This window comes from Melospiza melodia, chromosome 27, assembly GCF_035770615.1.
Source record: "Melospiza melodia melodia isolate bMelMel2 chromosome 27, bMelMel2.pri, whole genome shotgun sequence".
In the NCBI taxonomy this organism is placed as follows: Eukaryota; Metazoa; Chordata; class Aves; order Passeriformes; family Passerellidae; genus Melospiza; species Melospiza melodia.
Genome location: NC_086220.1, coordinates 7,470,528 through 7,495,126, shown reverse-complemented (window position 1 = coordinate 7,495,126; position 24,599 = coordinate 7,470,528). Strand labels below are relative to the sequence as shown.

The window sequence follows — 24,599 nt, the reverse complement described above, 5'->3', positions numbered from 1 at the left end:
TCCTGCAGGCCTCCCCGCGGCCCCCCAGCCCCATGGGAAAGGGGCCTCGGCTGCTCTCTTGCTCCCACCTTAGTCCCACACTGCCACCTTGGAATGGGAGTAGAATCGTGGAATACCCGCAGCTGGGAGGGACCCACAAGGATCGAGGCCAGCTCCTGGCCCTGCACAGGACACCCCAGCAATCCCCCCGTGTTCCTGAGAGCATTGTGCAAATGCTCCTTGGGCCAGGCCCTGTTCCTGCGCCTCCTTGCCCGGCTTCAGGGGCTCGGCAGAGGATGATTCCTGGGGAAAGGGCAGCCGGGTGGATGAAGCAAGCCCTGTGCTGGCAGGATTGGGCAAGCTCGGATCCTTAGGCTGCGGCTCAATGTGGAACACAAGCAGGCTTCCACCCTGTGAGGCCCGCAAATGGGCCCACAAGAGCAGGGCAAAGGACAGGGTGTCACAGAAACCAGCCTGGCTTGGGGCTGCAGGAACTGCAGGGAATATTCCCTGAACAACTCAGCTTCTCTTAACTCTCCCCAAGCTAGCACAGCCCCCGGTGCACCAGGCTCTGCTCCCAGACAGAGTGTGCCTGGCATTGTTTACTTATTTCTTTAATCTCCTGTTGTTTATTTATTTACACCATTATGTCCCTGTCCCAGACCTGTCGCTGAGTGAGTGCTGGGGTGGTGTGCTCTGGGCATTGGGGGACCGCCCCACTCCTGCTGGCTGCTCAGGAATCCAGCAGCTGGGAGCAGGAGCGTGGGGACCGGCCGGGCTGCGGTGACCTGCTGGCATTGCCTTACATGGCTGCATCCCCAGGACACGGCCAGCTGCAGGGCACTGGGGCATGGTGTGGTTGTCCCGGGCTGGGGGGCTGCCAGCAGCACCTCCATTGTGCCAGCGAGCTGATGGCATGGCTGTGCTCCCTGTGTCCAGCTCTGCAGTGCCAGGTGCCCTCCTGCTCAGTCCCAAATGACACCTTGTGCTCTTCCGCCACAGTGGCCCCACTGTGCTGGTGGCTGATGGAGATTATTGAATCCTGGAAAACCCTGAGTTGGAGCAAACCCACAAGGACCATGGAGTCCAGCTCCTGGCCCTGCACAGACACCCCAACAATCCCACCCTTTGCTTTGGGCCATTATCCAAACGCTCCTGGAGCTCTGGCAGCCTTGAGACCATGCCCATCCCCTGGGGAGCCTGGGCAGTGCCCAGCATCCTTGGGGGGAGAACATTTTCCTAAAATCCAACGTTAGAAGGCACCATGTCCCTTGTCACCGCAGAGGTCCCAGACAGTGTCCCTCTGTGCTGAGCTGGGGGGCATGAGGGGCACACACCCCTTGCTGAGCTGGGGGGCATGAGGGGCACACAGGGCACCCGCGCTGGCACTTCAGTCCCTGTCGTGCCATTACGCCCACCGAGCACAGGAGATCCCTCCCAGGCGGAGCCGTTACTGCTCCCCGGCCCCGGGCAGGGCCCAAGCCGGCCCCGCTGCAGCCGAGGGCACCGAGAGCCGGTCTGACGGCGCCGGGCGGCTCTGCCGGTTCCCGCCCGCACACGGGAGATGCTCCGGGACACGGGCGGAACCGAAACGCCGCGAGTTGTCCCCGCGGCAGGGCCGGGCTGAGCGGGGCTCGGGGCTCGCCGTCCCTTTGCATACAGACCTCGCTGCACGGGGTGAATCTCTCAAACCGGCCCGGGGGGCGGCCGGGACCCGGCAAAGCCCCGGGCTCCCTGACCCGTCCCGTTCTACCGCGCTCCGCCCCGTCCGGTGGGCGCAGGACGGCCCGCAGCGCGCTCCGCCCCGCCGCGCCCATCGCGGGGGCTTGGGCAACCGGGGCCGGGCCGAACCGTGCTGTGCAAATCCCGGGAGCCGGGCCAGGCCATGCCGTGCGGATCGCGGGGCCCGAGCCGTGCGGCGCCGTGCAAATCCCGGGAGCCGAGCCGTGCCATGCCGTGCAAATTCGGGGAGCCAGGCCGAGCCGTGCCGTGCGGGGCTCTCCCGGCAGCGGCGCTGGGGCTGCGGGTGCTGGTGCTGAGCGCGGCGCTGGGCGCGGTGGCGGCCCGGGCTCAGCCGCCCCCCTTCCCTTTCTGGGACCCCTCTCTGCCCTGGCAGCGCCGCCTCGATGACCTGCTGGGCCGGCTGAGCCCCGCCGAGCTGGTGCTGCAGGTGAGGGGGCGGCGGGACCCGGCCGGGGCCCCCGCGGGACTCCCCGCTCAGCGCCGCTGCCCCGCAGGTGGCGAGGGGGGGAGCGATGGGGAACGGCCCCGCGCCCCCCATCCCGCGGCTGGGCATCGCGCCCTACAACTGGAACACCGAGTGTCTGCGGGGCGACGGCGAGGCGCCTGGATGGGCCACGGCTTTCCCGCAGGCGTTGGGGCTCGCCGCCGCCTTCAGGTACCGGCACCGGGGACCGGGGGTGTGCGATGGGACCTGGTGAGACAGGTACCCCCTTGCCTACGTCGCCCTGACACCCCTGTGCTTTTCCCCCAGCCCAGAACTCATCTACCGTGTGGCCAACGCCACGGCCACTGAGGTGAGAGCCAAACACAACAGCTTTGCTGCTGCTGGACGCTACACTGACCACACCGGGCTCAGCTGCTTCAGCCCTGTCCTGAACATCATGAGGCACCCGCTGTGGGGGAGGAACCAGGTGCCAGCTTGGGCGGGTGATCCCTGGTTGGGATCGGGCCATGGCTGACCAGTTGGATGTGGCCATGGCTTGCCAGGCTGTGGGGATAGGGCTCCCAGAGGTGACCCACCTGTGCCCCGGACAGGAGACCTATGGGGAGGACCCGTTCCTGAGTGGGGAGCTGGCCCGCAGCTTTGTGCAGGGGCTGCAGGGCCAGCACCCCCGTTACGTTAAGGCCAGCGCTGGCTGCAAACACTTCAGCGTGCACGGAGGCCCTGAGAACATCCCTGTCTCCAGGCTAAGCTTCGATGCCAAGGTGAGCACAGCGGGGCAGGGGGTGTTAATAGGGCAGGGGACACTCCAGGTGCTAACCCCGCTCTGCCGTGGTGTTTGCAGGTGCTGGAGCGGGACTGGCGCATGACCTTCCTGCCCCAGTTCCAGGCCTGTGTGCGGGCTGGCTCCTACAGCTTCATGTGCAGCTACAACAGGTGTGGAGCGTGGCAGGGGCCACCTGGGCTGGGCTGCCCTTGGCATGGCCAGTGCCCCACTCTCCTGGCTGCCCCATCCCCTCTCCAACAGGATCAACGGTGTCCCTGCTTGTGCCAACAAGAAGCTGCTGACGGACATCCTGCGTGGCGAGTGGGGCTTTGATGGCTACGTGGTGAGCGACGAGGGGGCTGTGGAGCTCATCATGCTGGGGCACCACTACACACACAGCTTCCTGGAGACAGCGGTTGGTGAGCTCAGGGGCTGGGCATGGGGTCAGTCCCCAGGCATGACACAGCCGTGATGGGAGTTCTCCCTTCTCCCTGGCACGGCAGCCTCGGTGAACGCTGGCTGCAACCTGGAGCTCTCCTATGGCATGAGGAACAATGTGTTCATGCGCATCCCTCAGGCTCTGGCCATGGGCAACATCACGCTGCAGGTGAGCTGAGGGGAGCAGGACCAGGGGTGTGGGCAGAGAGCCTGGGCTGTCCCTGCCAAGCACAGCTGAGGTGTTGGGGTCTCCACAGATGCTGCGTGACCGAGTCCGGCCCCTCTTCTACACACGGATGCGACTGGGGGAGTTTGACCCCCCAGCCATGAACCCCTACAGCTCCCTGGACCTGAGTGTGGTGCAGAGCCCCGAGCACCGCAACCTGTCGCTGGAAGCTGCTGTCAAGAGCTTTGTGCTGCTGAAGAACGTGCGGGGGACACTGCCCCTGCGGGCCCAGGACCTCTCCAGCCAGCACTTCGCGGTGAGCCCCTGCAAGGGGGTGGGCAGGGGAACATGCTGAGTCCAGCCCAGGTGTCACAGGGCTGCTGGTGCCCACCCTCACCCCTCTGCCCTCTGCAGGTTGTTGGTCCCTTTGCTGACAATCCCCGGGTACTGTTTGGGGACTATGCACCAGTGCCGGAGCCTCAGTACATCTACACTCCCCGGTGAGACAGCGTGGTCCCACCTCATGTCCCCCTCTCCTAGTCACTGTTCCCCTCTTCTGGGCACTGTCCAGGGCTGCTGCTGGAGCTGCTTGGCCCTTGGCTGGTGGCCAGGCAAGGGGGCTGTTCCCATTGTGCCCCGACCCTGGGGCACAGCTGCCCCTGTGTTCTCTTCTCTTCCCTGGTGCAGGAGGGGGCTGGAGATGCTGGGGGCCAATGTCAGCTTTGCAGCGGGCTGCAGTGAGCCACGGTGCAAGCAGTACTCACGGGCAGAGCTGCTGAGGGTGGTGGGGGCAGCTGACGTGGTGCTGGTCTGCCTGGGCACAGGTAGGTGGGAGTGGGAGGGCACTGGGTGGGCACTGCCAGAGGCAGGGGAGTGCTCTGGGAGAGAGGGGCTGCCCATGAGCCACCTCTGAGGCAGTCGGTGCCCCTCTGCCCTGTGTGCCCACAGGGGCGTAAGGGGTTCTCCCTTGGCTGTCCCCACCCAGGGGTAGATGTGGAGACAGAGGCGAAAGACCGGAGTGACCTGTCCCTGCCAGGGCACCAGCTGGAGCTGCTGCAGGATGCTGTGCAGGCAGGTAGGGGCTCTGAGGGACCTCAACCCACCCAGGTGTTGTTCCCCATCCATGGCACACCCTGGGGCCATCCCAGCTGTGCCACTAGCGGCCTGTCAGTGACAGTCACCTCCCTGCAGCCGCTGGGCGCCCCCTCGTTCTGCTGCTGTTCAACGCGGGGCCCCTGGACGTGAGCTGGGCTCAGGCACACGATGGCGTGGGGGCCATCCTGGCCTGCTTCTTCCCTGCCCAGGCCACGGGCTTGGCCATTGCCAGGGTTCTGCTGGGCGAGGCAGGGGCCAGCCCGGCTGGTCGGCTGCCGGCCACTTGGCCAGCAGGCATGCACCAGGTAAGGCCAGGGATGCTGGTTGCACACTTGGCCTTTCCCTGCCTTGCTGGCTGGAGCAGCTGCAGGATGCAGGGCTGTGGTTCTTGCCTGTGCCCACCCAGCCCTGCCCCGTCCCACAGGTGCCACCGATGGAGAACTACACCATGGAGGGACGGACGTACCGCTACTACGGGCAGGAGGCCCCACTGTACCCCTTTGGTTACGGGCTGTCCTACACCACCTTCCACTATCGGGACCTGGTGCTGAGCCCCCCAGTGCTGCCCGTCTGTGCCAACCTCTCTGTGTCTGTGGTGCTGGAGAACACAGGACTGCGGGACGGCGAGGAGGTGGGCACAGCTGCTCTGCCCTGATCTGGCTGTGCAGGGCACAGATGTGCCTGAGCTCCCCCTGCAAGGGAGAGTCCCACTGTGCTGAGTCCCATCCCTCCGTGCAGGTGGTGCAGCTGTACCTGCGCTGGGAGCACTCGTCCGTGCCGGTGCCCCGCTGGCAGCTGGTGGCTTTCCGCCGTGTGGCCGTGCTGGCGGGCCGGGAGGTGAAGCTGTTCTTCCAGGTGCTGGCCGAGCAGCGCGCTGTCTGGGCACAGGAGTGGCGCCTGGAGCCCGGCACCTTCACCCTGTTCGCCGGAGGGCAGCAGCCGGGACAGAAGACACGGGCGCCCTCGGAGGTGCTGAGTGCCCGGTTCAGTGTCACCGGCACGGCACGGCCCTTACGCACGTGTTAGCGGCAGGGTGGGCACAGGGTGCTGGCAGAGGAAGGGATGGAAGGTACCCGGTGTGCCGCGGGCAGTGTGGTGCTTCTCTGCCCTGCAATAAAGTGCTGGTGCTCTGTGGCAGCTGTGTGGGGCCTCCCCTCCATCCGCCCGGCGCAGCACTGGCATCTCCCCAGAGCAGGACTGCACTGTCCTGCTCGGTGCTGTCACCCTCCTGCCGTGGCTGTCCCACCCCGAGGCGCTGCTACTGCAGCCCCACACCCTCCCTGTGCCCCACACCCTCCCTGTGCCCCACACCGGCTGCAGCCCCACACCCTGCCCGTGCCCCACACCCTGCCCGTGCCCCACACCGGCTGCAGCCCCACACCCTGTCCGTGCCCCACACTGGCTGTAGCCCCACACCCTGCCCGTGCCCCACACCGGCTGTAGCCCCACACCCTGCCTGTGCCCCACACCCTGCCTGTGCCCCACACACACCCTGTCCGTGCCCCACACCGGCTGCAGCCCCACACCCTGTCCGTGCCCCACACCCTTCCTGTGCCCCACACCCTGCCCGTGCCCCACGCCGGCCTCGGGGCAGCGGCCGCCGGACCCGCGTGTGCTGCGGCCACACGTGCCTGCTCCTCCCGCTCTATTTATAACCGCAGGGCTGCTCCAGCGCATTCCCTGCGCCCAGGGAGCGGTGACTGGCAGCCCTGCGAGGCTCGGCAGGGCAGGGGCTGGCCCTTCTCCTTCCCAGGCCAGGATGCTGCAGGGAAGGGGGCGGTGGTTGGAGGCACGGAGCCCTGCGCTGGCCCCAGGGACAGATGCAGCCCTGCAGCAGCTCGGGGGCTGTGGAGCAGCGCTGGGATGCGATTCCGGCAGCAATGCTGGCGGGGAGCCGGAGCTGGGCAGGAACTCCTCCGGATGGTGTTGGAAGGCTGTGATCTCCTCCAGCCCCAAGGCCGGAGGCCAAGGTGGGGGCGGCGGGGAGCGCGTGGGGCTGCCCAGGCCTGACCCCATGACATCAGGACACTAATTACAGATGCGGCTTGGGATAATTACAGAGCAGGCGCGAGCTGCGGCAGGGCAGGGCGCAGCCCGCTGTGGCTCAGCCCATTGCTGGCCCATTTGTCACTGGCAGCCACAGGGGATTGTCCTGCAGCAGCTGAGATTTGCCATGGGCCGTGGTGTAGCCCCATGGCAGCGTGCTGGGGGTCTGGTTGTTGCCCTGACATGCTGCTGGAGATGGGTTCCTATTGCATCCATCCACCCCAGGACAGGGCACAGGGACAGACACTCGTCCCCAGGGTCCTGTTGGGTCACTGCCCCATGGCCAGAGGGAATCAGCTGGAGTGCTTTGGGGACAGGGATTCAGAGCAGCCCTCGTGGGCACCGTGTCAGAGCAGCAGGGTGGGAGCAGCCTGGGGCCGGGGCAAAGTCCTGGGGCTGAGGAGAGAGATGGGAGCAGAGGGATAGGGAGCAGGTGGAAATGGGTGGGATGGGGTGTCCCACGCAGTACTTTGCTCAGAGGTGCTGGCGGGGTTTGTTTGCCATCCTTATCCCTGTTTGCTCCCAGGCTTGCACAGTGTCAGCTCCCGCTGACAGGGCTGAGCTGTGGCTGGAGTTATCCTTTGACTTTGGGGTGCTGCTCCCTTTGGGTCCCTGCAGTCGGTGTCAGGGCCAGGTGTTGGGCCCGAGGGTGCATCCCCCTGCCCAGACTGGCCTGACAGAGCCCTGGCAGTGTTGCACCCCATGCTGCAGGGCTGAGGAGCACAGGGAGTGCTGGGGCATGCAGCAGCCAGGGCTGGGTGCCGTGCTCATCATGAGCTCATCGGATTTTCCATCAGCTCAGGGGGGGCGGCCGTTCCCAGCACCACGGGAACGGCGGGGCAGGACCCAGGAACCCCAACACAGCGGGGCTCTGCCTGCAGCAGGGATTGATCAATCCCTGCTTGTATAAGCCCATCGACTTGGGCTGGTGTGGCATTCACGAGCCCTCTCATGCTGCACTGTTGGAGCACGGCCACAGGCCCTGTACAGCCACGGCTGCCCCTTCCTCACCTCAGTCAGCTCCAGACTGACCCCAGTGCAGGGAGAAGGCCCATGGACATGGCTGGATCCAGTGCCAGGCTGTCCCAGAGCCCTGAGATGCTCATCTGCTCCAGGTGATGCTGTGGGACCCTTGGAGCATGTCATGGAGTGGCTCCAGTCCCGTTCTGCCAGATCCCGTGTGTGCCATGGAAATACAGAGCTGTGGGGCTGCTGCAGCCCCTTGGAGGCTCAGCCATCCAACAATGTGAGCGGGGCTGTTCCCCTTTCCTGTGCCAGGGCATATCCTGGCTCTGTGGGTTCGTTGGGACATTGCTCTCCCTGCCATCCTCCTGGGGTGCCCAGCTCCCAGAGCTGAGGCTTGGCCGTGCAGCATTCCCTGCTGGGGAGTCAGCTGGCAGGTGAGGCTCTGGGAGTTTCAGGAAGCCTCTGCTCTGTCTGAGCCAGGTGAGAGGGTGTAGGGCTAGAAGCTGTAGGAGGGTGATGATTTTAGGGTGATTTGGGGTGTAGGGCTACCCCTGCAGCATCACAGAGCGGGGCCGCCCTGTCTGCTGAGGAGCTCCTCATCCCTGACTCAGGGGAATGCACTTGCAAGGAAAAGGGCTGGGATTTCGGTAAACCTGTTTGCCTGGTAGGTGAGGGAGGATGAGTGGCAGGGGATCTCCTGGCCTGCGGTGACATCATCCCCAAACCAGGCATCTCTGATGGGTGCTGCCCGCAGATAACTAACTTGGTTCATCCACACACCCAGAGCCGGGCACGCTGCGGGATGCCTGGAGCAGGCTGGCCACGAGGCGGACAAGGACACGTCCCTGCCTCCCGGTGCCCCTGCAGCGCCTGGAGCCGTGCTCCTTCCACAGCTGGTGCTGCCCACTCGTCCCTACCCCGGCCGTGCCGCTGCATTCCCGTCCAAGCAGGGCCCAAAGGGGTTCCAGCGCTGAGCGGGGGCCGCTGCTGCTGCCCGGGGAGCGGGAGAGGCCTCTGTTGTGTGCCGGTTACCGGGGCAGGGTGGGATGAGGGATGCGGGATGCGGGCGGGGGGAAGCCCCGCCAGCGGAGGCGGCTGCTGGCGGTGACTCAGGCTCACGTGTGCCGGGGAGCGGGGGAGCAGCAGCTCCGAGGCCTCTCCAACAGCTGAGGTGGGGCTCGGAAACGGGAAATCGGTGTCTTTTTGGGGTGCCTGAGGCTGGGGCAGCCGCTCCGGGTGGTGCTGGCTGTGCATCGCCCTGCTGCTCGGGGCGGGGCGTGTTCGCTTCGCGCGTGACCGGAGCATCGTAAAATGTGTGTGCGAGCCCCAAAATCTGGGAGAGCAGAGGCTGGAGGCGGGCGAGCGGCCGAGCAGAGCTGGGGGATGCTGAGCGCTGCGGGGACAGGCCCGAGGCGGGGGTGACGGGCGCGGGGTCCCAGCAGCGGCTGCGGGAGGAGCGGCGCCGGCTCGGGGCTGCGGGGCCGCGTCTGGAGCCGGGGCGAGGCGGAGCATCCCCCGGCCGCTCCCCCCGGCCGGGGCCGCGGGGCCGGGGCGGGGAGCGCCGAGCGTCCTCCCCCGCGGGCCGGGGGGAGCGGGGCTGGGCCAGCCCCTGCGCCTGCCGCGCCATGGAGCGGAGCTGCGCCGGGCGGGAGCCGCAGCCCCGGCCCCAGCCCCAGCCCCTCGGTAAGGACCCGCGGCGGCGGCGGCGCCGGTACCGGCTCCGGGGGGTGCCCGGGCCCCCTCCCGCCCCGCGGGGCCGCAGGGAGTGGGAGTGCGGGTGCGGCCCGGGGCTGCGGGATGCGGCCCGGGGCTGCGGGGTCTGCCGGGGTGCGGGATGCGGCCCGCCGTGCCGGCGGAGATGCGGCGGCCGGGGGCGCGGAATGCGGCGGAGCGGAGCGGAGCGGGGCGGCGGCCCGGGGAGCTGGGGGGGGCGAGGGGGGGGGAACGCGGTGCCGGGGCCGGGGCGGCTTCCCGGGAGGGACAAAGCCCGGGCACGGCGCTTCCATCTTGGGGAGGGCCGGAGCGGCCCCGGCCCCGCCGCCGGGGGGGTGCAGCGGGGCTGCCCTTGGGAAGCGCCGGGGGTGGCGGCGCCGGCGCCGCCCCGGCTCGTCCCCGCCGGCCGGTGGGCGATGCCCGCGGTGGGAGGCACCCGCTGCCCCCCTCCCCGCCGCGTGGGCTCGCGGCTCGTCCCGGCAGGGCCGGTCCCGCTGCCCCGGGATGAACCGGGCAGGGCGGCGGCGGCGGCGGGGCCGCGCTCGGGGCCGGGGCTGGCGCTGCCTCTCGGGGCTCCAGCGCAGCGCTCGCTGTGACTAAGCAGAGCTCCGCGGAGCCGCTTCCCACCGCGGGAGGAAGAGGAGAGGCGGCTCCCCTCCCCCTCGGCCCCAGCGCTCCATCGCCCGGGCCCGCGGACGGGGAGGGAGGGATGGCTGCGGCTCCCGCACCAGGCGGCCGCGGGTCCTGCCATCGCTGCCCGAAGGACGCGTCCTGCGCCAGACATGTTGTCTGAGTCCCGCTGTCTGTCCCCGCCGCCTTCCCGCCCGCCCTGGCCTGCCCGCTCGATGCTGTGGCAGCCGGGGGACCAGGGCTGGCTGCTCCCCGCCACCCTGTGGGTCCCTGGCTGCTCTCCCGTGAGCACAGAATGGAGCTGAAGGAGCACGGGCGGTTTTGCACCGTGTCCTCCTTCAGGGACCATCCCTGCCCTGTCCCGTGTGGGTGACCTGCATGACTGGGCAGCCCGGGCTGCTTCCTGTCCTGCTGTCCTGATGTCGGAGCCACCAGCACGCATGGGATTTCACTCAAGGGACCAGGACCCACCATGTGTGGGGCAGCCAGTGGCACTGGAGGCCAGAAACTCCTGAAGGGCAGCCAGGGCAGGGTGTGACCTGCGGCGCTGCCCAGGTGGGCAGAGGGATGCAGTGCACAGAGGGATGAGGACCAAGGCAGGGAGCAGGCGGAGGTTTGTCCTTATCCAGATTTCCCCCAGCTTCTCCAGCCCTTCTCCCTTGGCCCGGAGGAGAGGGAGGGCGAGCTGGTTGCCCGCCAGTGCCGTGTTTGGGAGCAGCAGCTCGGGAGTTCTCCCAGCGCGGGAGCCGCTGCTGCAAAACCGTCAGAGCAACTAGATGCGACGTGCAGAGCGGTGATGTGACAGTCCCGTGGTGCCATGTCCAAAATAGTTAGCACAGCTCTCGCTCCTTGGAGGGCTCTGAGCAGGGTCGGGCAGCCCCACAGGCAGCCTGCTGGGAACAGAGCTGGATCCTGCACGGCCCCAGCCCTGGTAGGTGCCACATCCGTGTTGTGAGGCACAGGACCTGTTTTTTGGGGGTGCTGACCTGCTCCCCAAGGGGCTGGATGCTGGCAGGCTCGGAGCCCCATGCCCTGCCTTCCAGCCAGGTTTCTGTTTCCCAGCACGGTGGTAGCAGACGGGTTTTCGGGAGCGCGCCTGGGCTGGCTGCCCTGGGCGCTGGTGGCGCCGCACGGGTCGCCCCAAGGACGAGGGCACCTCCTGTCGCCACTGCCAGCGTGCCAGATGGATGGTGGGCAGGTGTTGCTGCCCCTGCCCTCGGGCTGCTTGGGCTTGCACTGTGACCACAGCCACGGTTTGCTCTGGGGGTGCTGGGGCAGCTGCAGCTGCAGGTCTTTCCTTCGTGTGTGTTTTAAACCCTGGAAACCCCCTGGCTCTGGCCTTGCTCTCGCCACAAGATCCCAAGTTCCCCTTGCTGCTCTCCAGCTCAGCACGTCACTGCTGGCTCCGGGAGCTCAGTGACCCCTGTCCTGGCCCAGGGGCTGGTGCAGCTCCTCCATGGCCGCTCCCATACCCCTGTCCCAGAGCCTTGGCAGCACAGAAACCCTGGGAAGGGAGGCTGGATATGCCTCTTTCTCCTGCCTGGCACCTGGGGCCCTCTGCCTGTCCTCTCCTGCCCTGCCCCAGCCTGTCCCCGAAGCAGGGCTGTGGGCACTGGTGGGGCACTGTGGCTGAAGCCTGGCAGCTGCCAGCTGTGTTTCACTGGCTCCAAGGTGGCGGGGAGAGGAGCCAGCCATGGTGACAGTGCCCGTGTGCCTGGGGACAGGCTGCAGGTGGCTGTCCCCGCTGAGGACAGGGTGTCATTGCTGATGGCAGCTGCCAGGGTGGCACAGGCCACTCCTAAAGCAGGGGCTGCTGGCATTGCCCATATCTCCCTGCCCAGGCATGTGAGCCAGCACTGAGGCTGCGTGTCAGTGCTGAGTAGTGGGGACGTGTTGGGAATGTGCTGTGGACGTTCCAGGGATGTGTCAGGAGCACTTGCTCACTGCCCCTGTCATCCAGGTGTGGGGGTTGCTGCAGCACAGGATATCCCAGGAGCTGGGTGGGACAGGGCAGGGCTCAGCCCCAAGGCACGTCTGAGTGTGGAGCTGGGGGTGGGATCAGGGGCAGCACTGGGGCTTGGAGCACCCTCAGGGCTTGGAGCATCCTGGTGCAAGCCACAGTGCTCTGGTGGCCTCAGGCAGAGTGGACACCAGCACCGACAGAGCCATCCCTGCTCTGTGGCCACGGCTGCCTTCCTGCTCTGCACCAGGACCTGCTGGCAAGGAGAGACTCAGGAACCCATCCCCATGGGGCTGCTGTCAAGGCAGGGGAGGCAGCTGGGAACAGCTGCACCAGGGAGGGCCTGAGGGTGCATTGCACACATGGATGTCCCAGGGCTGTGGGGAGCAGCCCTGCAGGGCCAGCAGTGGCTCTTTGGGCTGGCCTCAGGGTCTTGTCCTTGGCACAGCAGGGATGTGCAATGGCCAGGCTGGCTGGGCACTGTGACACCAGCACCTCTGGGTGGCTTTCACTGCTCAGCAATGACCTCCAGTGCCCCATCAGCCCTGCTGATGCCCCGTGCCCTGCTGGGCACTGCACATGGAGCTGCCTGTGGCTGCCCTGGCTGTGCTGCAGAGCAGGAACACAAAGGATCCGGAGCTGAGGGGAGCTGAGGTGACGCCGGGCGCTGCCCCCCCGTCCTTTTGGGCAGTGCCCTGCGGGGACAGTTAACGAGGGCCGCCGGTCCGAGCAGCGCCCGCGGGCCTCGATGTGCTCTCGCTTCACGGCACCGGGATCTGCCTGCGCCTGGCTGAGCATCCCCGGCCATGTGCCGGCCAAGGAGCCGCGCTGCGCCGGGCACTGCCGCGCTGGCCGTGCCGCTGGTGGCACCAGTGCCAAAGGCACCCGTGGGAGGGCAGGACGGGCTGGGTGCTGTGGCATTGAGGGCAGCACTGTGCTGGTGGCAGCGCCGCGGGGCCGGGTGCTGCAGGGCAGCCGTGCCTGCGTGTCTGGGGGGACGGGAGCTAATCCGTGTGGAATGCCCCGGCCGGGGGAGAGGGGACGCCCGCGCCGCCTGGGCGCAGGCAGCGTTGGGTTTCAGGGCAGCTGCCGTGCTGGAGCAGCGACAGGGACAGATGGTGGCAGCCCTCCCTGCCCCACCTTGGGGGGCTTGGCCGTGCCCACAGCCCTGCCCTGGCCACAGGTGCTGTTGTCTCTCTGGCCATGGGGCAGGGCTGCCCAGGGCTCTGTGCCTGGCTGTGTGGAGTGGCAGGAGCGCCCACTGTCCCCTGCCAGTGCTTCCCACACGCCCAGGGCTCTCTGAGGTATTTCCATCTGCTCAGGGGATCAGCCTGGCCTTGATGCTTTCACACCCTGTGGGCAGCACTTGGCTGTGCCACCATAGTGCTCACCCCTCCCAGCTGGTACACACGCGGTGACACTGCAGGTGCCATCCCGGGATCGGGCACCTGGCGGCTGCCAAGCCCTGCTGCCTGTGGCTGCCCATCTGAGGCAGCCCCGGGGGGACAGAGCAGGGCACCCCCCAGTCCCAGCCCCTCACCAGGCCGATGGCTGCCTCGCAGGACGCAGCGCTGGGGACATGGGATGTGCAGGATCGGGGCCAGGGGATGGGCTGGCTTCCTGCAGCACTAAATACCCGGAAGGTCTGCGGGGGGGCCGGGGCTGCCTGTGTCCCCACCGAGTCCAGAGTGGGGGAGCCCTGCTGGCACTGCCCTGCCCTGGGGGCTGCAGCAGCAGCACCCCCAGCCCCTCTGCGGGGACCAGGGGACACGGGGTGTGCCCATGCTGTCAATGCAGGGGGCTGGCAGTGCCCAGTGCCTGTTCGGGCAGCCTGGGCTGACCCTGGCTTGGAGCACTGCAGCACGGGGTGGGTGAGGAGCTCTAGGGTGGGTGAGGAGCCGTGGGATGGGCGAGGAGCGGCGCCGGCTGTGTTTGCAGAGCCCACACTTTGCCCCTCGCTGAGGGTTGTGGAGAGCTCTGCAAACACGGCTGAGCCGTGTGTGACATCAGCTGGTGGTGGCTGCTGGTCCCTGGGGTTCTGCCATCCCCCCCTGCAACCAGGGGCTCGCTGCAGTGGTGTCCGTGGGGCTGGACTTGTGTGTCCTGGGGTGGGTCTGGCATCATCCTGGCCAGGAGTGACAGTGCTGTCACTGCATGGGGGTTGGAGCTGGGATCCTGGCAAGTACTGAAGGGTTTGTTTGCAGAGGGCTGATAATGGGGGCTGGGGGAGTCGCCACCACCGTTGTCACTGTGGACACTCCTGCCACCACTTCTACAGAGGGCACGTGCCATGGCACTGCCAGGTGCTGGCACCGCCTTGGGCTGTGCTCAGGGTGCCCAGGGGTCACCCAGAACGGGGGACATCCCCCAGGCTGCCGGCCCCACGCGGGGAGGGGGCTCTGTCTGGCAGCCTGGTGTGCATTCCTGGGCCATGAGTTCACGGCTGCGGGTCCGTGGGGGCCACGGGCTCTCAGGGCTGTCACGGTGACGTCAGGCCAGGCCCGCGCCCATCCTGCCTCCGGCCGCGCCGCGGAAGCCTCGACGTCCTCATCCCCTGGGGACAGTGGCAGGGCACTCTGTGGGTCCCTGTGCCCCTGGGGGGTCTCTGGCCCCGTGTCCCCCCACGGGTGGCAGCTGCCAGGGGATGAAGGGCAGCTTTGTGGTGGCAGTGCCTGGCGGAGCCCGGCTGTCCCTCTGTGCATTGTGTGCCCAGCGCCTGGCACCCACTGCGGGTCCCCCCAGCATTGGGGCAACAGCAGCAGGGCTGAGGTGGGGTCCCACTGCCCTTCCCAGCCTTGCTCCCAAGGTTGTGTTTGGGGGCACAGGGCTGTGTTTGGGCAGGATGGGTCTTCCACAGGCTTCCCCAGCTGAGTGACCTTGTGTTCTGCTCTGTCCCTCTTGCAGGGAAGCCACCATCCCCGATGGGAGACAGCGTCCCCCCACCCTCCGTGCCACCCCCTGCACCGGGGGGTGCCCTGCAGGGAGAGCACAGCTTCCCCCAGCGTGACCGACCGGGCCCTCCGGATGTCATCCCCTCGGAAAAGACCGTCCCACCCATCCCTGCAGCCATCAGCCCCTCTGTCCCTGCAGCCATCAGCCCCTCTGAGAAGAAGATTGTCCCACCCGTCCCTGCAGCCATCAGCCCCTCTGTCCCTGCAGCCATCAGCCCCTCTGAGAAGAAGATTGTCCCTCCTGTCCCTGCAGCCATCAGCCCCTCTGAGAAGAAGATCATCCCACCCGTCCCTGCAGCCATCAGCCCCTCTGTCCCTGCAGCCATCAGCCCCTCTGAGAAGAAGATCATCCCACCCGTCCCTGCAGCCGTGCCCCCCTCCCACCAGCCCGTGTGCCCCCCGGCTGTGATGCCCCTCTCTGACAGCAGCCCTCTGCAGCGTGACCGACCCGGCCCTCCAGCCGTGGCACTGCCAGCACAGCCCGTGTCCCCCAGCCCTGCCACTGCGGTCCCCTCAGCACAGAGTGTTCCCCCCCGGGGCGACCAGTCCCCCCCTGGACCCCCAAAGCCGCCAGGGATGGAGCACCCCAAGGAAGAGGCGCTGTCCCACCCCCCTGGCCAGCCTGTCCCTGCCCACGCTGCTGCCCCGTGCTCCGTGGAGACCCTGCCCCTTGGGAGCCAGCCCCCAGCCCCAGCTGCCACCGAGGGGGCCCCTCCTGATGCCAAGAGCTCCCTGGGTGCCACAGCTGGGCCCTCAAAGGACGTGAGCCCCCGGAGCAGCCGCCCCTCAGCGTCTCCTGCCGCCAGCCCCCGGCCCAAGCAAGGTGGGTGCCAGGAGGTTGTGGTGCTCCGGTGATGCTGCACCCCGTGGGCACAATCGATGCCTGGTGGGGCTGGGCACTACCCTGACGGCGTTTCCCCTCTGCAGATGCCCAGAAAGCCCAGGCAAGGCACAAGCAGGCGAAGGAGCGGCGCGAGGAGCGGGCCAAGTACCTGGGTATGGAGCTGGGAGGGAAAGTGCGTGGCGGGGGGGAGGCAGGGGCTAAGGAGCTTTGCTGGGTCATGGGCAATCCCATTAGCTGTGGTGAGCTGAGCCTGGGTGCGAACTGCACTGCTGGCGGCTCTGCCCACCAGGCACACCGCTGATTCCCTGGCACAGCACTGACCCCCAGGCACACCACTGACCCCAGACATGATGGTGACCCTTAGGCACACTGCTGAACCCCCAACACACCACTGACCCCTGGGCACACCGCTGACCCCCAGACATGATGGTGACCCTTAGGCACACTGCTGACCCCCATGCATGCTGCGAACTGCACTGCTGGCAGCTCTGCCCACCAGGCACACCGCTGATTCCCTGGCACAGCACTGACCCCTGGGCACACCACTGGCCCCCGGGCACACCACTGGCCCCCGGGCACACCACTGACCCCTAGGCACACTGCTGTGCCCCAGACATGCTGCTGACCCCCGGGCACATTGCTGACTTCCAGGCACATGGCTGACCCCTGGGCACGCTGCTGACCCCCCCCAGCACACCACTGACCTCCCAGCACCCTGCTGACCCCTGGGCACACCACTGATTCCCCAGCACACTGCTGACCCCTGGGCATGCTGCTGACCCCCAGGCACACTGCTGACCCCCCAACACACCACTGACCCCCGGGCACGCTGCTGACCCCCAGGCACACTGCTGACCCCCAGACATGCTGCTGACCCCCCAGCACACACTGTTGCTCCCTGCAGGTGCCACCAGCCCCGTTCCCTGGCTCTGCCATGTGCAGGCAGCCCCAGCAGCCCCGCAGTGGCTCGGGGCAGCGGGCGAGCAGGGCCCCTGCGCTGAGCATGGGGCCTCCTTGTCCCCGCGCTCTTTCCACCCTCATTCCCCCATTGTTCGCCGCGCGCCTCGGCGGGCTCCCGGCGGGCTCCCGGCCTTCCTTTTGTCCTGGCCCAAACCCCTCCCTCGCCGGCCGGCCCTGATGCTGCCTGCCCTGCCTGCCCCGGCCGGCCCGTGGCCCCACGCCACCCGCATGGGCACGCGGTCCCGGCACGGCGCTGCCCAGGGCTGTGCCCCCGGTGCCACCCCGCCGCTGTCCCCCGCAGCTGCCAAGCGGGTGCTGTGGCTGGAGAAGGAGGAGAAGGCGCGGCTGCTGCGGGAGAAGCAGCTGGAGGAGCGGCGCAAGCGGCTGGAGGAGCAGCGGCTGCGGGCGGAGAAGCGCCGGGCGGTGCTGGAGGAGCGGCAGAGGCAGAAGCTGGAGAAGAATAAGGTGGGGATGGGGATGGGTATCAGGGGGCCGGGGTGGCACGTGGGATGCGATCCCTGAGGAGTTCTCGTGGCTCCAGCAGCCCTTCAGGAGATGCTGCTTTGGGAGGTGCCCGCTGTACCCATCCTCTGCTGTCCCTCCTTCCTGTGCTGTGCCCAGCTTCTCAGCACACGTGCTGTGGCCAGGGCAGGCATCACTGTCCTGTCCCCCTCCAAGCACCCCAATCTCTGCCATGGCCTCATGCTGGGGGGCTCTGGCTGGCCCCAGCCCTGCTCCCTCAGCTGCTGGGCTCAGCCTGTCCCTCTCCCTCGGGCAGGAGCGCTACGAGGCAGCGATCCAGCGGTCGGTCAAGAAGACGTGGGCAGAGATCCGGCAGCAGCGGTGGTCCTGGGCTGGGGCCCTGCACCACGGCTCCCCTGCACACAAGGATGGTGAGTGCTGGGCTGGGCACAGGCACCTGGGCACCCTGGGGCAGCTGGGCATCTCTCTGCCAGCCCTCAAACCCAGCTCAGCCCCACTCGGTGGGCTGGGCACAGGTACCTGGGGACCCACATGGCTCTGACAGCTGTGGGGGCAGCTGGGCATCTCTCTACCAGCCCTCAAACTCAGCCCCACTTGGTGGGGCATGCTGCCATCGCTCTGGGCTGTGCTGGGGACTGATGGGGTCCCGTGGCTGTTCCCTGCTCCTGTAGGGCTGGGTGTAAGCTGAAGGCTGTGTGTCACAGTCCCTGTTCCACGCAGAGACCTGCCTGGGGGCAGCCCTGGCTGCTCAGCATGCCATGGCCACGCTGCCAGGTGTCCAGCAGCTGTGAAGCGCCCCTGGCCCCAGGGGCTGTGGGGCTGCACGAGGCCTCTGCAGGCTCTGGCTGGGGTCTGTGCTGTGGCGTGTCCCCTTGTCCCCCCAGCTGGGTGGGGGCAGTGCTCGGCCCCTCCAGGTCCAGTCTGGAGGTGACCATGGCTGTATGTGTGGCTGCAGAAGCTGGTGCTGCTCCGTGGGGGCTTCTTGGGGACACCCTGCACGATTCAGCACTTGGACAAGTGGAGGTCTCCACTGTCCCCTGACTGCTGTGCTGTGCTGGCAGGTGCCATCACTGTCTGGCATGGATGGTGACATAGAGGAGTGCACTGAGAGGAACTGTCTGGCCTTCATGTGCCATGGGGCAGCTGTAGTGGCCATGGCTGTACCTGGCCAAGTTGTGTACAGGTGTTGTGTTCCTGGCTGTACCTTGCCAGGCTTTGTACAGGTTCCTGGCTGTACCTGGCCAGGCTGTGTGCAGGTGTTGTGTTCCTGGCTGTACCTGGCCAGGCTGTGTGCAGGTGTTGTGTTCCTGGCTGTACCCAGCCAGACTGTGTACAGGTGTTGTGTGCACTGGCACCGTGTGCCCAGTGCTGTGTGTTCAGGTGTTGCATGCCCGGCTGTACCTGGCTGGGCTGTGTGTACAGGCTCCACCTTCTGGCACGTGGCTCGTGGCACGCTCAGGGTGTCTCTGGTGCAGCACCTGGCAGGGTCTGGCAAGGGGACACCTTCCCCTGCCACTTGCCATCGGGATGAGCTGCTGGAGCTGCTGCCAGCTGTCACTCACCAATTTCCCGTCTCCACCAACCCTGATCTTCCCTGGCTGTTTGTCCAGAGCAGCCAGGCAGGGTGGGGAGATCCCAGCTACCTGTGGAGGTGCTGCCAGCCACCAGCCCTGTCCTGGCAGTGCCATAGTGACCCAGCACCGGTGTGATGTTGTCTCTGTCTGTCTGGACCTGCTGTCCTCACCCTGCTCCCCCAGGGTGGATGCTTGCCTGGTGCTGCCGAGGTCCCCGGCCACCCGCTCCTGATTCCCAGGACTGTGTTTGGGAAAATTGTTGTAGCAGGGCTCTCTGAGGATGAGATCCCTGCATGATCCCAGCATGACCCTGCAGGGTTCAGACGCTGCCATACTGAATGCCAGCGCTGTGTGTCGTGTCCCCAGACACCAGTGTCTCCTCTGGCCCCACTCTGTGCCGTGTCACTGGATTCCAGCATCTCCTGTCCCACTCTGTGCCGTGTCCCCAGACTCCACCATCTCCTCTCACATTCTGTGTTGTGTCCCTGGATTCCAGCATCTCCTGCCCCACACTGTACCATGTCCCTGGATTCCAGCATCTCCTGTCCCATCCTGTGCTGTGTCCCTGGACTCCAGCATCTCCCCTGGTCGTTCCACTTCTGCCCCAGTGCCCTGGCACGTCCGTGCATGCTGCATGTGGGGGGCCTGGCCCCGGCCCCGGGACCTTAATGCCCTTGTGTCTTTTCCCTCCTCCAGGTGCGAGCCGGTGCTCGGTGTCCGCTGTAAACCTCCCCAAACACGTCGACTCTATAATCAACAAGCGGCTCTCCAAATCCTCCGCCACCCTCTGGAACTCTCCCAGTAGAAGTAAGAGCCCTTTGCGTTTGCCCCAGCGCAGGGGGCACAGCCAGGCCCCCGCCCAGTGCTGGGGACCCCCGATGCCAGGGTCCCCCACGCCCAGGTGCCCGCGGAGAGAGGAGAAGCCGTTTGCTGTTTGGGGGAGGAGGCTGGAACCGCCCGGTGGCTCCTTGAGGCTGTGTGGGCTGGGAGGAGAAGGAAGAGGAGGAGGAGGAGGAATGGCAGCCCCATGGGGCGCCAGGATGAGATGGGAGCTTGGCTCCCTGCCCCAGGGCAGCTCTGGTGGGTGCTGGTGCAGCCGCAGAGGGGCTGCCTGTCACCTGCCCTCCTGGGGCTGGGCACAGTGCCAGTGCCCCTCAGGCTCCTGGGTGCCACAGAGCTCTGTGGCCGTGGTGGTGCTGCAAGGTCATGCTGGCCCTGGGAGCGCTGCCCAGGGCTGCAGCCGTGCCAGAGGGATGTGTCCAACAGAGGGATGTGTCCAGTGCTGTTGTGTTTCGGGGTTGCCTGGCGATGGGCGCCTTCCCGGAGGGGTATAAATAGCCAGAGCAGCTGACGCCGGTGGCTGTGGTGACGCAGGCAGCTCCCACCGCCCTGTGTGGGGCTCAGCCCAGGGACAGGCACCTGGGGGCTGTCAGCACTGCCCCGGTGGGAGCAGCATCTCCCTGGGCCCGTGCCAGACCTGCCACCCTGTCCCCCTGCAGCGTCCATGGCTCTGTGCTCTCCCCTCCCAGCAGCCGGTGCTGCCCCTGGCCTGGTGCCCAGTGGAGAGGGGCAGAAGGGCCCTGTCTCCATGGGTGGTTCCCGTGCGCCACAGGGTGTTTGGTGACGTGTGCTCAGCTTGGTGCCCAGCTGAGCCAGCTGTGTGGCCAGCCATCGCCGTTCCATGGGCGCTGTAATCCCGGCCTGGTGATTTAGCACAGCTCCCGTGGGATGAGGGCACACTGTGGTGTCCCCCAGGCAGCTGGCACGTGCCAGGGCCTTGCTCACACAGGACAGGGGCACAAAAGAGTGCCATGGCTAGGCACAAGGAGAAGGCAGAGCAGGGGGGTTGCTGTCACCAGGGTGAGACCTGGTACACGGTGACTGCGGTGTCCACTGGACACAAGGGCACCGTTGTCGTCATGCCACAGCGCCGTCTACAGACACCCACACCCACCCACGGGCACGGCCCTTCATCCTGCTCAGCTCTGTGGGGACCCCTCCCCAGCACAGCCAAGCTCTGGGCACTCCTGGAACTGTGCATGCGCCGTGGTATTGCTGCAGACCCATGGCTGCTCCCTCCCCGCGGCGGCTGGGAGGGCAGGACTGCAGTCTGGAGCTTTGTGGTGCACTAATGGCCCCTCTCCCTCCCCAGACCGGAGCTTGCAGCTGAGCCCGTGGGAGAGCAGCATCGTGGACCGGCTGATGACGCCCACCCTGTCCTTCCTGGCGCGCAGCCGGAGCGCCGTGACGCTGGCTGGCAATGGCAAGGAGCAGGGTGAGCCGCAGGGGTCAGGGACACGCGGTTCCTGGCACAGGCAACCAGGATGAGGGAGCCTGGAGTCAGTGGGCAGCTGGCATTGGTGCCGGGCTCCATCCTGACCCTGCTCGCTCTCCCCCAGTGCCCGTGTGCCCCCGCTCAGCCTCCGCCAGCCCCCTCAGCCCCTGCCACAACCACCGCCTGCCGCACCGCTGCTGGGAGCGCCGGAAGGCGGCCGCCGCCAGCCCCGACGTGACACCGCGCCGCAGGACCGAGCCCTCGCCCGTGAGTGCCACCTCCCCGCGGTGCCAGGGCAGCTGTGGGGCACGGCATGGCTTCCCGCCAAGCCCAGCACTGATGCCATCTCTGTCTGTCCTTGGCCGGAGCAGAAGAAGAAGGAGAAGAAGGAGAAGGATCGGGAGAATGCCAAGGAGCGCAGCGCCCTGTCCCGCGAGCGCAGCCTCAGGAAGCGGCAGTCACTGCCGGCAGCACAGCCCCGGCTCCTGCCTGCGGCTGACAGCAGGTCGGGACCCCCACCCACCCTGAGGCTTCCCAGCCCCCGACCCCACCCGAGGGCTGCCCCAGCCCCACTAACACTGTCTCTTGCTCTGTTTGCAGCCCCGGCCCCAAGAACCGTACCTCATCCCCTGCCGCGCCCAAGAACCGTCCTTCATCCCCTGCCACCCCCAAGAACCGTCCCTCGTCCCCTGCCACCCCCAAGAACCGTCCCTCGTCCCCTGCCACTCCCAAGAACCGTCCCTCGTCCCCTGCCACCCCCAAGGCCCGCCCGGCATCCCCCAGCCCAGCCCTCAGCTCTCCCCACAAGCCGCCCCTGCCTCGAAGCGTCCATTCCTCCCCCAAGGTGCGGGCCAGGGCTCGGGAGGAGCGGGGGGAGCAGGAGGGCCAGGCCAAGACAAGGGAGAGGAAGGAGGAGGAGCGGGGTCCGGCACCCCCAGCCCTTCCTGAGCCCCCCAAGGTGCCCGCAGAGCCGACAGCAGGTGGGTGCAGTGTCACCAGGGAAGCTGCAGGGCTGGGAGAAGCCAGAGCAGCCCTGACACTGCCTGCCTCCCCCAGTCCCTGCAGTCTCCGGCCCTGTGCCAGCCAGTCCCCCAGCCAGACCCCCGGCTGGCACCACGGACCGGGAGGAGGCTGCCCGGCTGTTGGCAGAGAAACGCCGCCAGGCCCGGGAGCAGCGGGAGCGGGAGGAGCGGGAGCGCCGGGAGCAGGAGGAGCAGGAGAGGTGGGTGTTGTCCCCTTGGCCCCCAGCCCCGCGCTCCGGCCGTGCTCAGGGCTCCCTCCCCGCAGGCGGGCGCAGGAGGAGCGGGCACAGCGGGCGGCCGAGGAGCAGAGCCGGAGGGAGGCCCTGGCGCGGCAGCGGGAGGAGGAGCGGCGGCTGCAGGAGGAACGAGAGGCCCAGGAGAGAGCCCGGGCTGAGCGAGAGGAGGTGGAGCGGCTGCAGAGACAGGTGGGGGTGACTGAGTTTGGGGGAAAGGGGCTGCAGGAGGTGGGGGACAGAGGCGGGGATGGGAGGAAGGCAGATATGTTCTCCTGTGATTCACTCTCGTGAGAACCAGCCCAGCTTCTCAAGGCCCAGGGTGGCAGGAGGGAACATGGGGCAGGGCTGTGCTGAGCTGTCCAGGCAGCACATCCCCACAGTCCCTGCCCCATCCCTTTCCCCCATCACATCTCATCCCTTCCTGCCCTGCTGTGGCACAGAAGGAAGAGGCCGAGGTGCGGGCGCGCGAAGAGGCAGAGCGGCAGCGCCTGGAGCGGGAGAAGCACTTCCAGCGTGAGGAGCAGGAGCGGCTGGAGAGGAAGAAGGTGAGGCTGGGGGGCATCTCCAGCCATGGGGCACGGCAGGTTTTTCCCTGGAAGGGATCCTGCCTGGCACCAGGGCGGGTCTGGGTGGTCAGGGCCGCGTGTGAGTCCCTGTGTGACCGCAGCGCCTGGAGGAGATCATGAAGAGGACGCGCAAGTCGGACGCAGCAGACACCAAGGTGGGAGCCTGCCCTCTGTCCTGGGGCACTGGGGACTTGGGCACTCGACAGAGCCCTCCTGCCCCTGCCTGCAGCCTCTCACAGCTCTCCTGTCCCTGCAGAAGAAGGACGACAAGAAGGTGGTGAACGGGAAAGCAGCCGAGCAGGAAGATGTCCCAGGTGTGTGGGCACCCCGGGCTGCTTCCCCCAGCCATGCCCTGGCCCGGGCCGTGGCTGAGCCAGGTTCTGCCTTGTCCTCAGGCCGCGAGAAGCACCTGGGGCCAATCCCCAAGGCAGAGGAGCTCCCTGAGACAGAGACCCCAAGCGCAGGGACGCCGGGGGGAACAAAGGGCTTGGTGGGCGAGGGGCTGCAGCCAAGGTGAGCATGGGGACACCGAGGGGGAGCCGGGGGGCACCGGGGCTGGGGCTGAGCCCAGCCCTCCCATCCCGCAGCTCCAAGGAGGCGGCAGCCCTGGTGAACGGCGTGCAGCCCGGCAAGCATGAGAACGGCTTCTCCGGCACCGAGGGCTCCAAGGAGCTGCGGGATCTGTCCCACCACGGTGGCAGCCCCGGCAGCATCATCCCCTTCGGCGACAAGGAGCCCTTCCTCAAGCAGGCCGTGGTGAAGCCGCCGCAGGTGACAGGTGAGCAGCGGGAGGGGTGTGGGGGGACGCTGCTGTGAGCACCCCAAGCTCACAGCGCTCTCCCCACCCACAGAGGTGCTGTGAGGGCCTGGCCGATGTCCCCAGGGGCCAGTGCCCGCGCCCTGACCCCGGTGGCCCACGCAGATCTGTAGCTGTCGTCACAACACGACCCTCGCTGCTCCTCCCGGGCGCCCGGGGGCTGCAGGGCCCCAGCGAGGACGCCTGGCTACTCTCTTCGTTCTCGTTTTTATTTCGTTTTGTTGGTTTTTTTTTATTTTAAACATGCACCTTATCAGACTGACAGCCCACCCTCGCAGCCCGCCGGAGCCGCCCCAGACGTGTGGTGTAATGATGTAGTTATTTAACTCGCTGGGTACAACGTCTGTGAATACTGTAAATAGAGCCGGCCGGGCGTGGGGATGCTCTGGGGGGCTCGGGGCTGGGGGGAAGCCGTGTCACAGCTCCCGGTGCCCACGTTCCCCCGCATGTCCGTGTGTCCAGTGTCCCCGGGCCCGGCCGGCACCACGCTGCTCTGTGCCCTTGTGACAGTGTTATGCATCCAGACAACCTTTGACAACAATTAAAAGTGGACAATGCCCTCGGCGTGCTTCTTTGTGTCCGGGGAGGGGACTGGGCAGGGCTGGGCTGGGCTGGGCTGGGCTGGGCTGGGTATAGCCGGGCAGGGCCGGGCAGGGCAGGGCTGGGCTCTCTCCCGGCCCCCACAGCAGCGGGGCAGGTTCGCCCCTGTGCCCGGGCTCGCCCCCAGCGCTGCCCGCTCCATCGCTTCTGTCGGGGCAAACCTCATCCCGGCGGCCCCACCCGCAAGCAGGGCCCTGTCCCATGGCTGCCCCTTCCCTGCCGGGCCCTCGGGAGCCGCACGTGGGACAAACCGGGAGGGTTACAATAGGGCTGGACGGGAGAGGGCCCGCAAGGCCCATTCGGTGAGGGCCGCACCGCGCCCTGGCC

The 24,599-nt window shown here is 67.4% G+C and overlaps 2 protein-coding genes across 6 annotated transcripts; both read left to right on the top strand.

The window, feature by feature from the left end:
* The first annotated feature begins 1,543 nt into the window (after positions 1-1,543).
* On the top strand, positions 1,544-5,763 carry LOC134430052 (uncharacterized). Its single transcript, XM_063177524.1, is given in 18 exon segments — positions 1,544-1,570; positions 1,572-1,634; positions 1,636-1,705; positions 1,708-1,794; positions 1,797-2,149; positions 2,217-2,377; positions 2,474-2,633; positions 2,758-2,928; positions 3,009-3,100; positions 3,192-3,349; positions 3,434-3,537; positions 3,626-3,850; positions 3,949-4,034; positions 4,222-4,358; positions 4,520-4,609; positions 4,726-4,934; positions 5,054-5,260; positions 5,368-5,763. Coding segments are annotated over 18 exon segments (2,688 nt in total). The 3' UTR covers positions 5,656-5,763.
* Positions 5,764-8,722: 2,959 nt separating this feature from the next.
* Positions 8,723-24,231, top strand: MAP7D1 (MAP7 domain containing 1). Of its 5 annotated transcripts, none has more exons than XM_063177258.1 (18): positions 8,723-8,812; positions 14,849-15,718; positions 15,823-15,891; positions 17,001-17,164; positions 17,478-17,592; positions 19,453-19,563; positions 20,909-21,031; positions 21,156-21,298; positions 21,403-21,536; positions 21,632-22,011; positions 22,088-22,253; positions 22,319-22,478; positions 22,730-22,834; positions 22,957-23,010; positions 23,085-23,169; positions 23,251-23,368; positions 23,443-23,633; positions 23,707-24,231. In XM_063177258.1, exons 2-18 carry the CDS (start codon positions 14,866-14,868, stop codon positions 23,715-23,717), a joined length of 2,982 nt encoding a protein of 993 aa, XP_063033328.1. In that variant the 5' UTR covers positions 8,723-8,812; positions 14,849-14,865; the 3' UTR covers positions 23,718-24,231. The 5 variants fall into 5 exon arrangements, with proteins under 5 accessions (XP_063033328.1, XP_063033327.1, XP_063033326.1 ...); XM_063177257.1 differs by lacking the exon at positions 8,723-8,812 and adding an exon at positions 8,859-8,954; XM_063177256.1 differs by lacking the exon at positions 8,723-8,812 and adding an exon at positions 9,233-9,324 and having other exon boundaries at positions 23,112-23,169.
* The last annotated feature ends 368 nt before the right edge of the window (positions 24,232-24,599 follow it).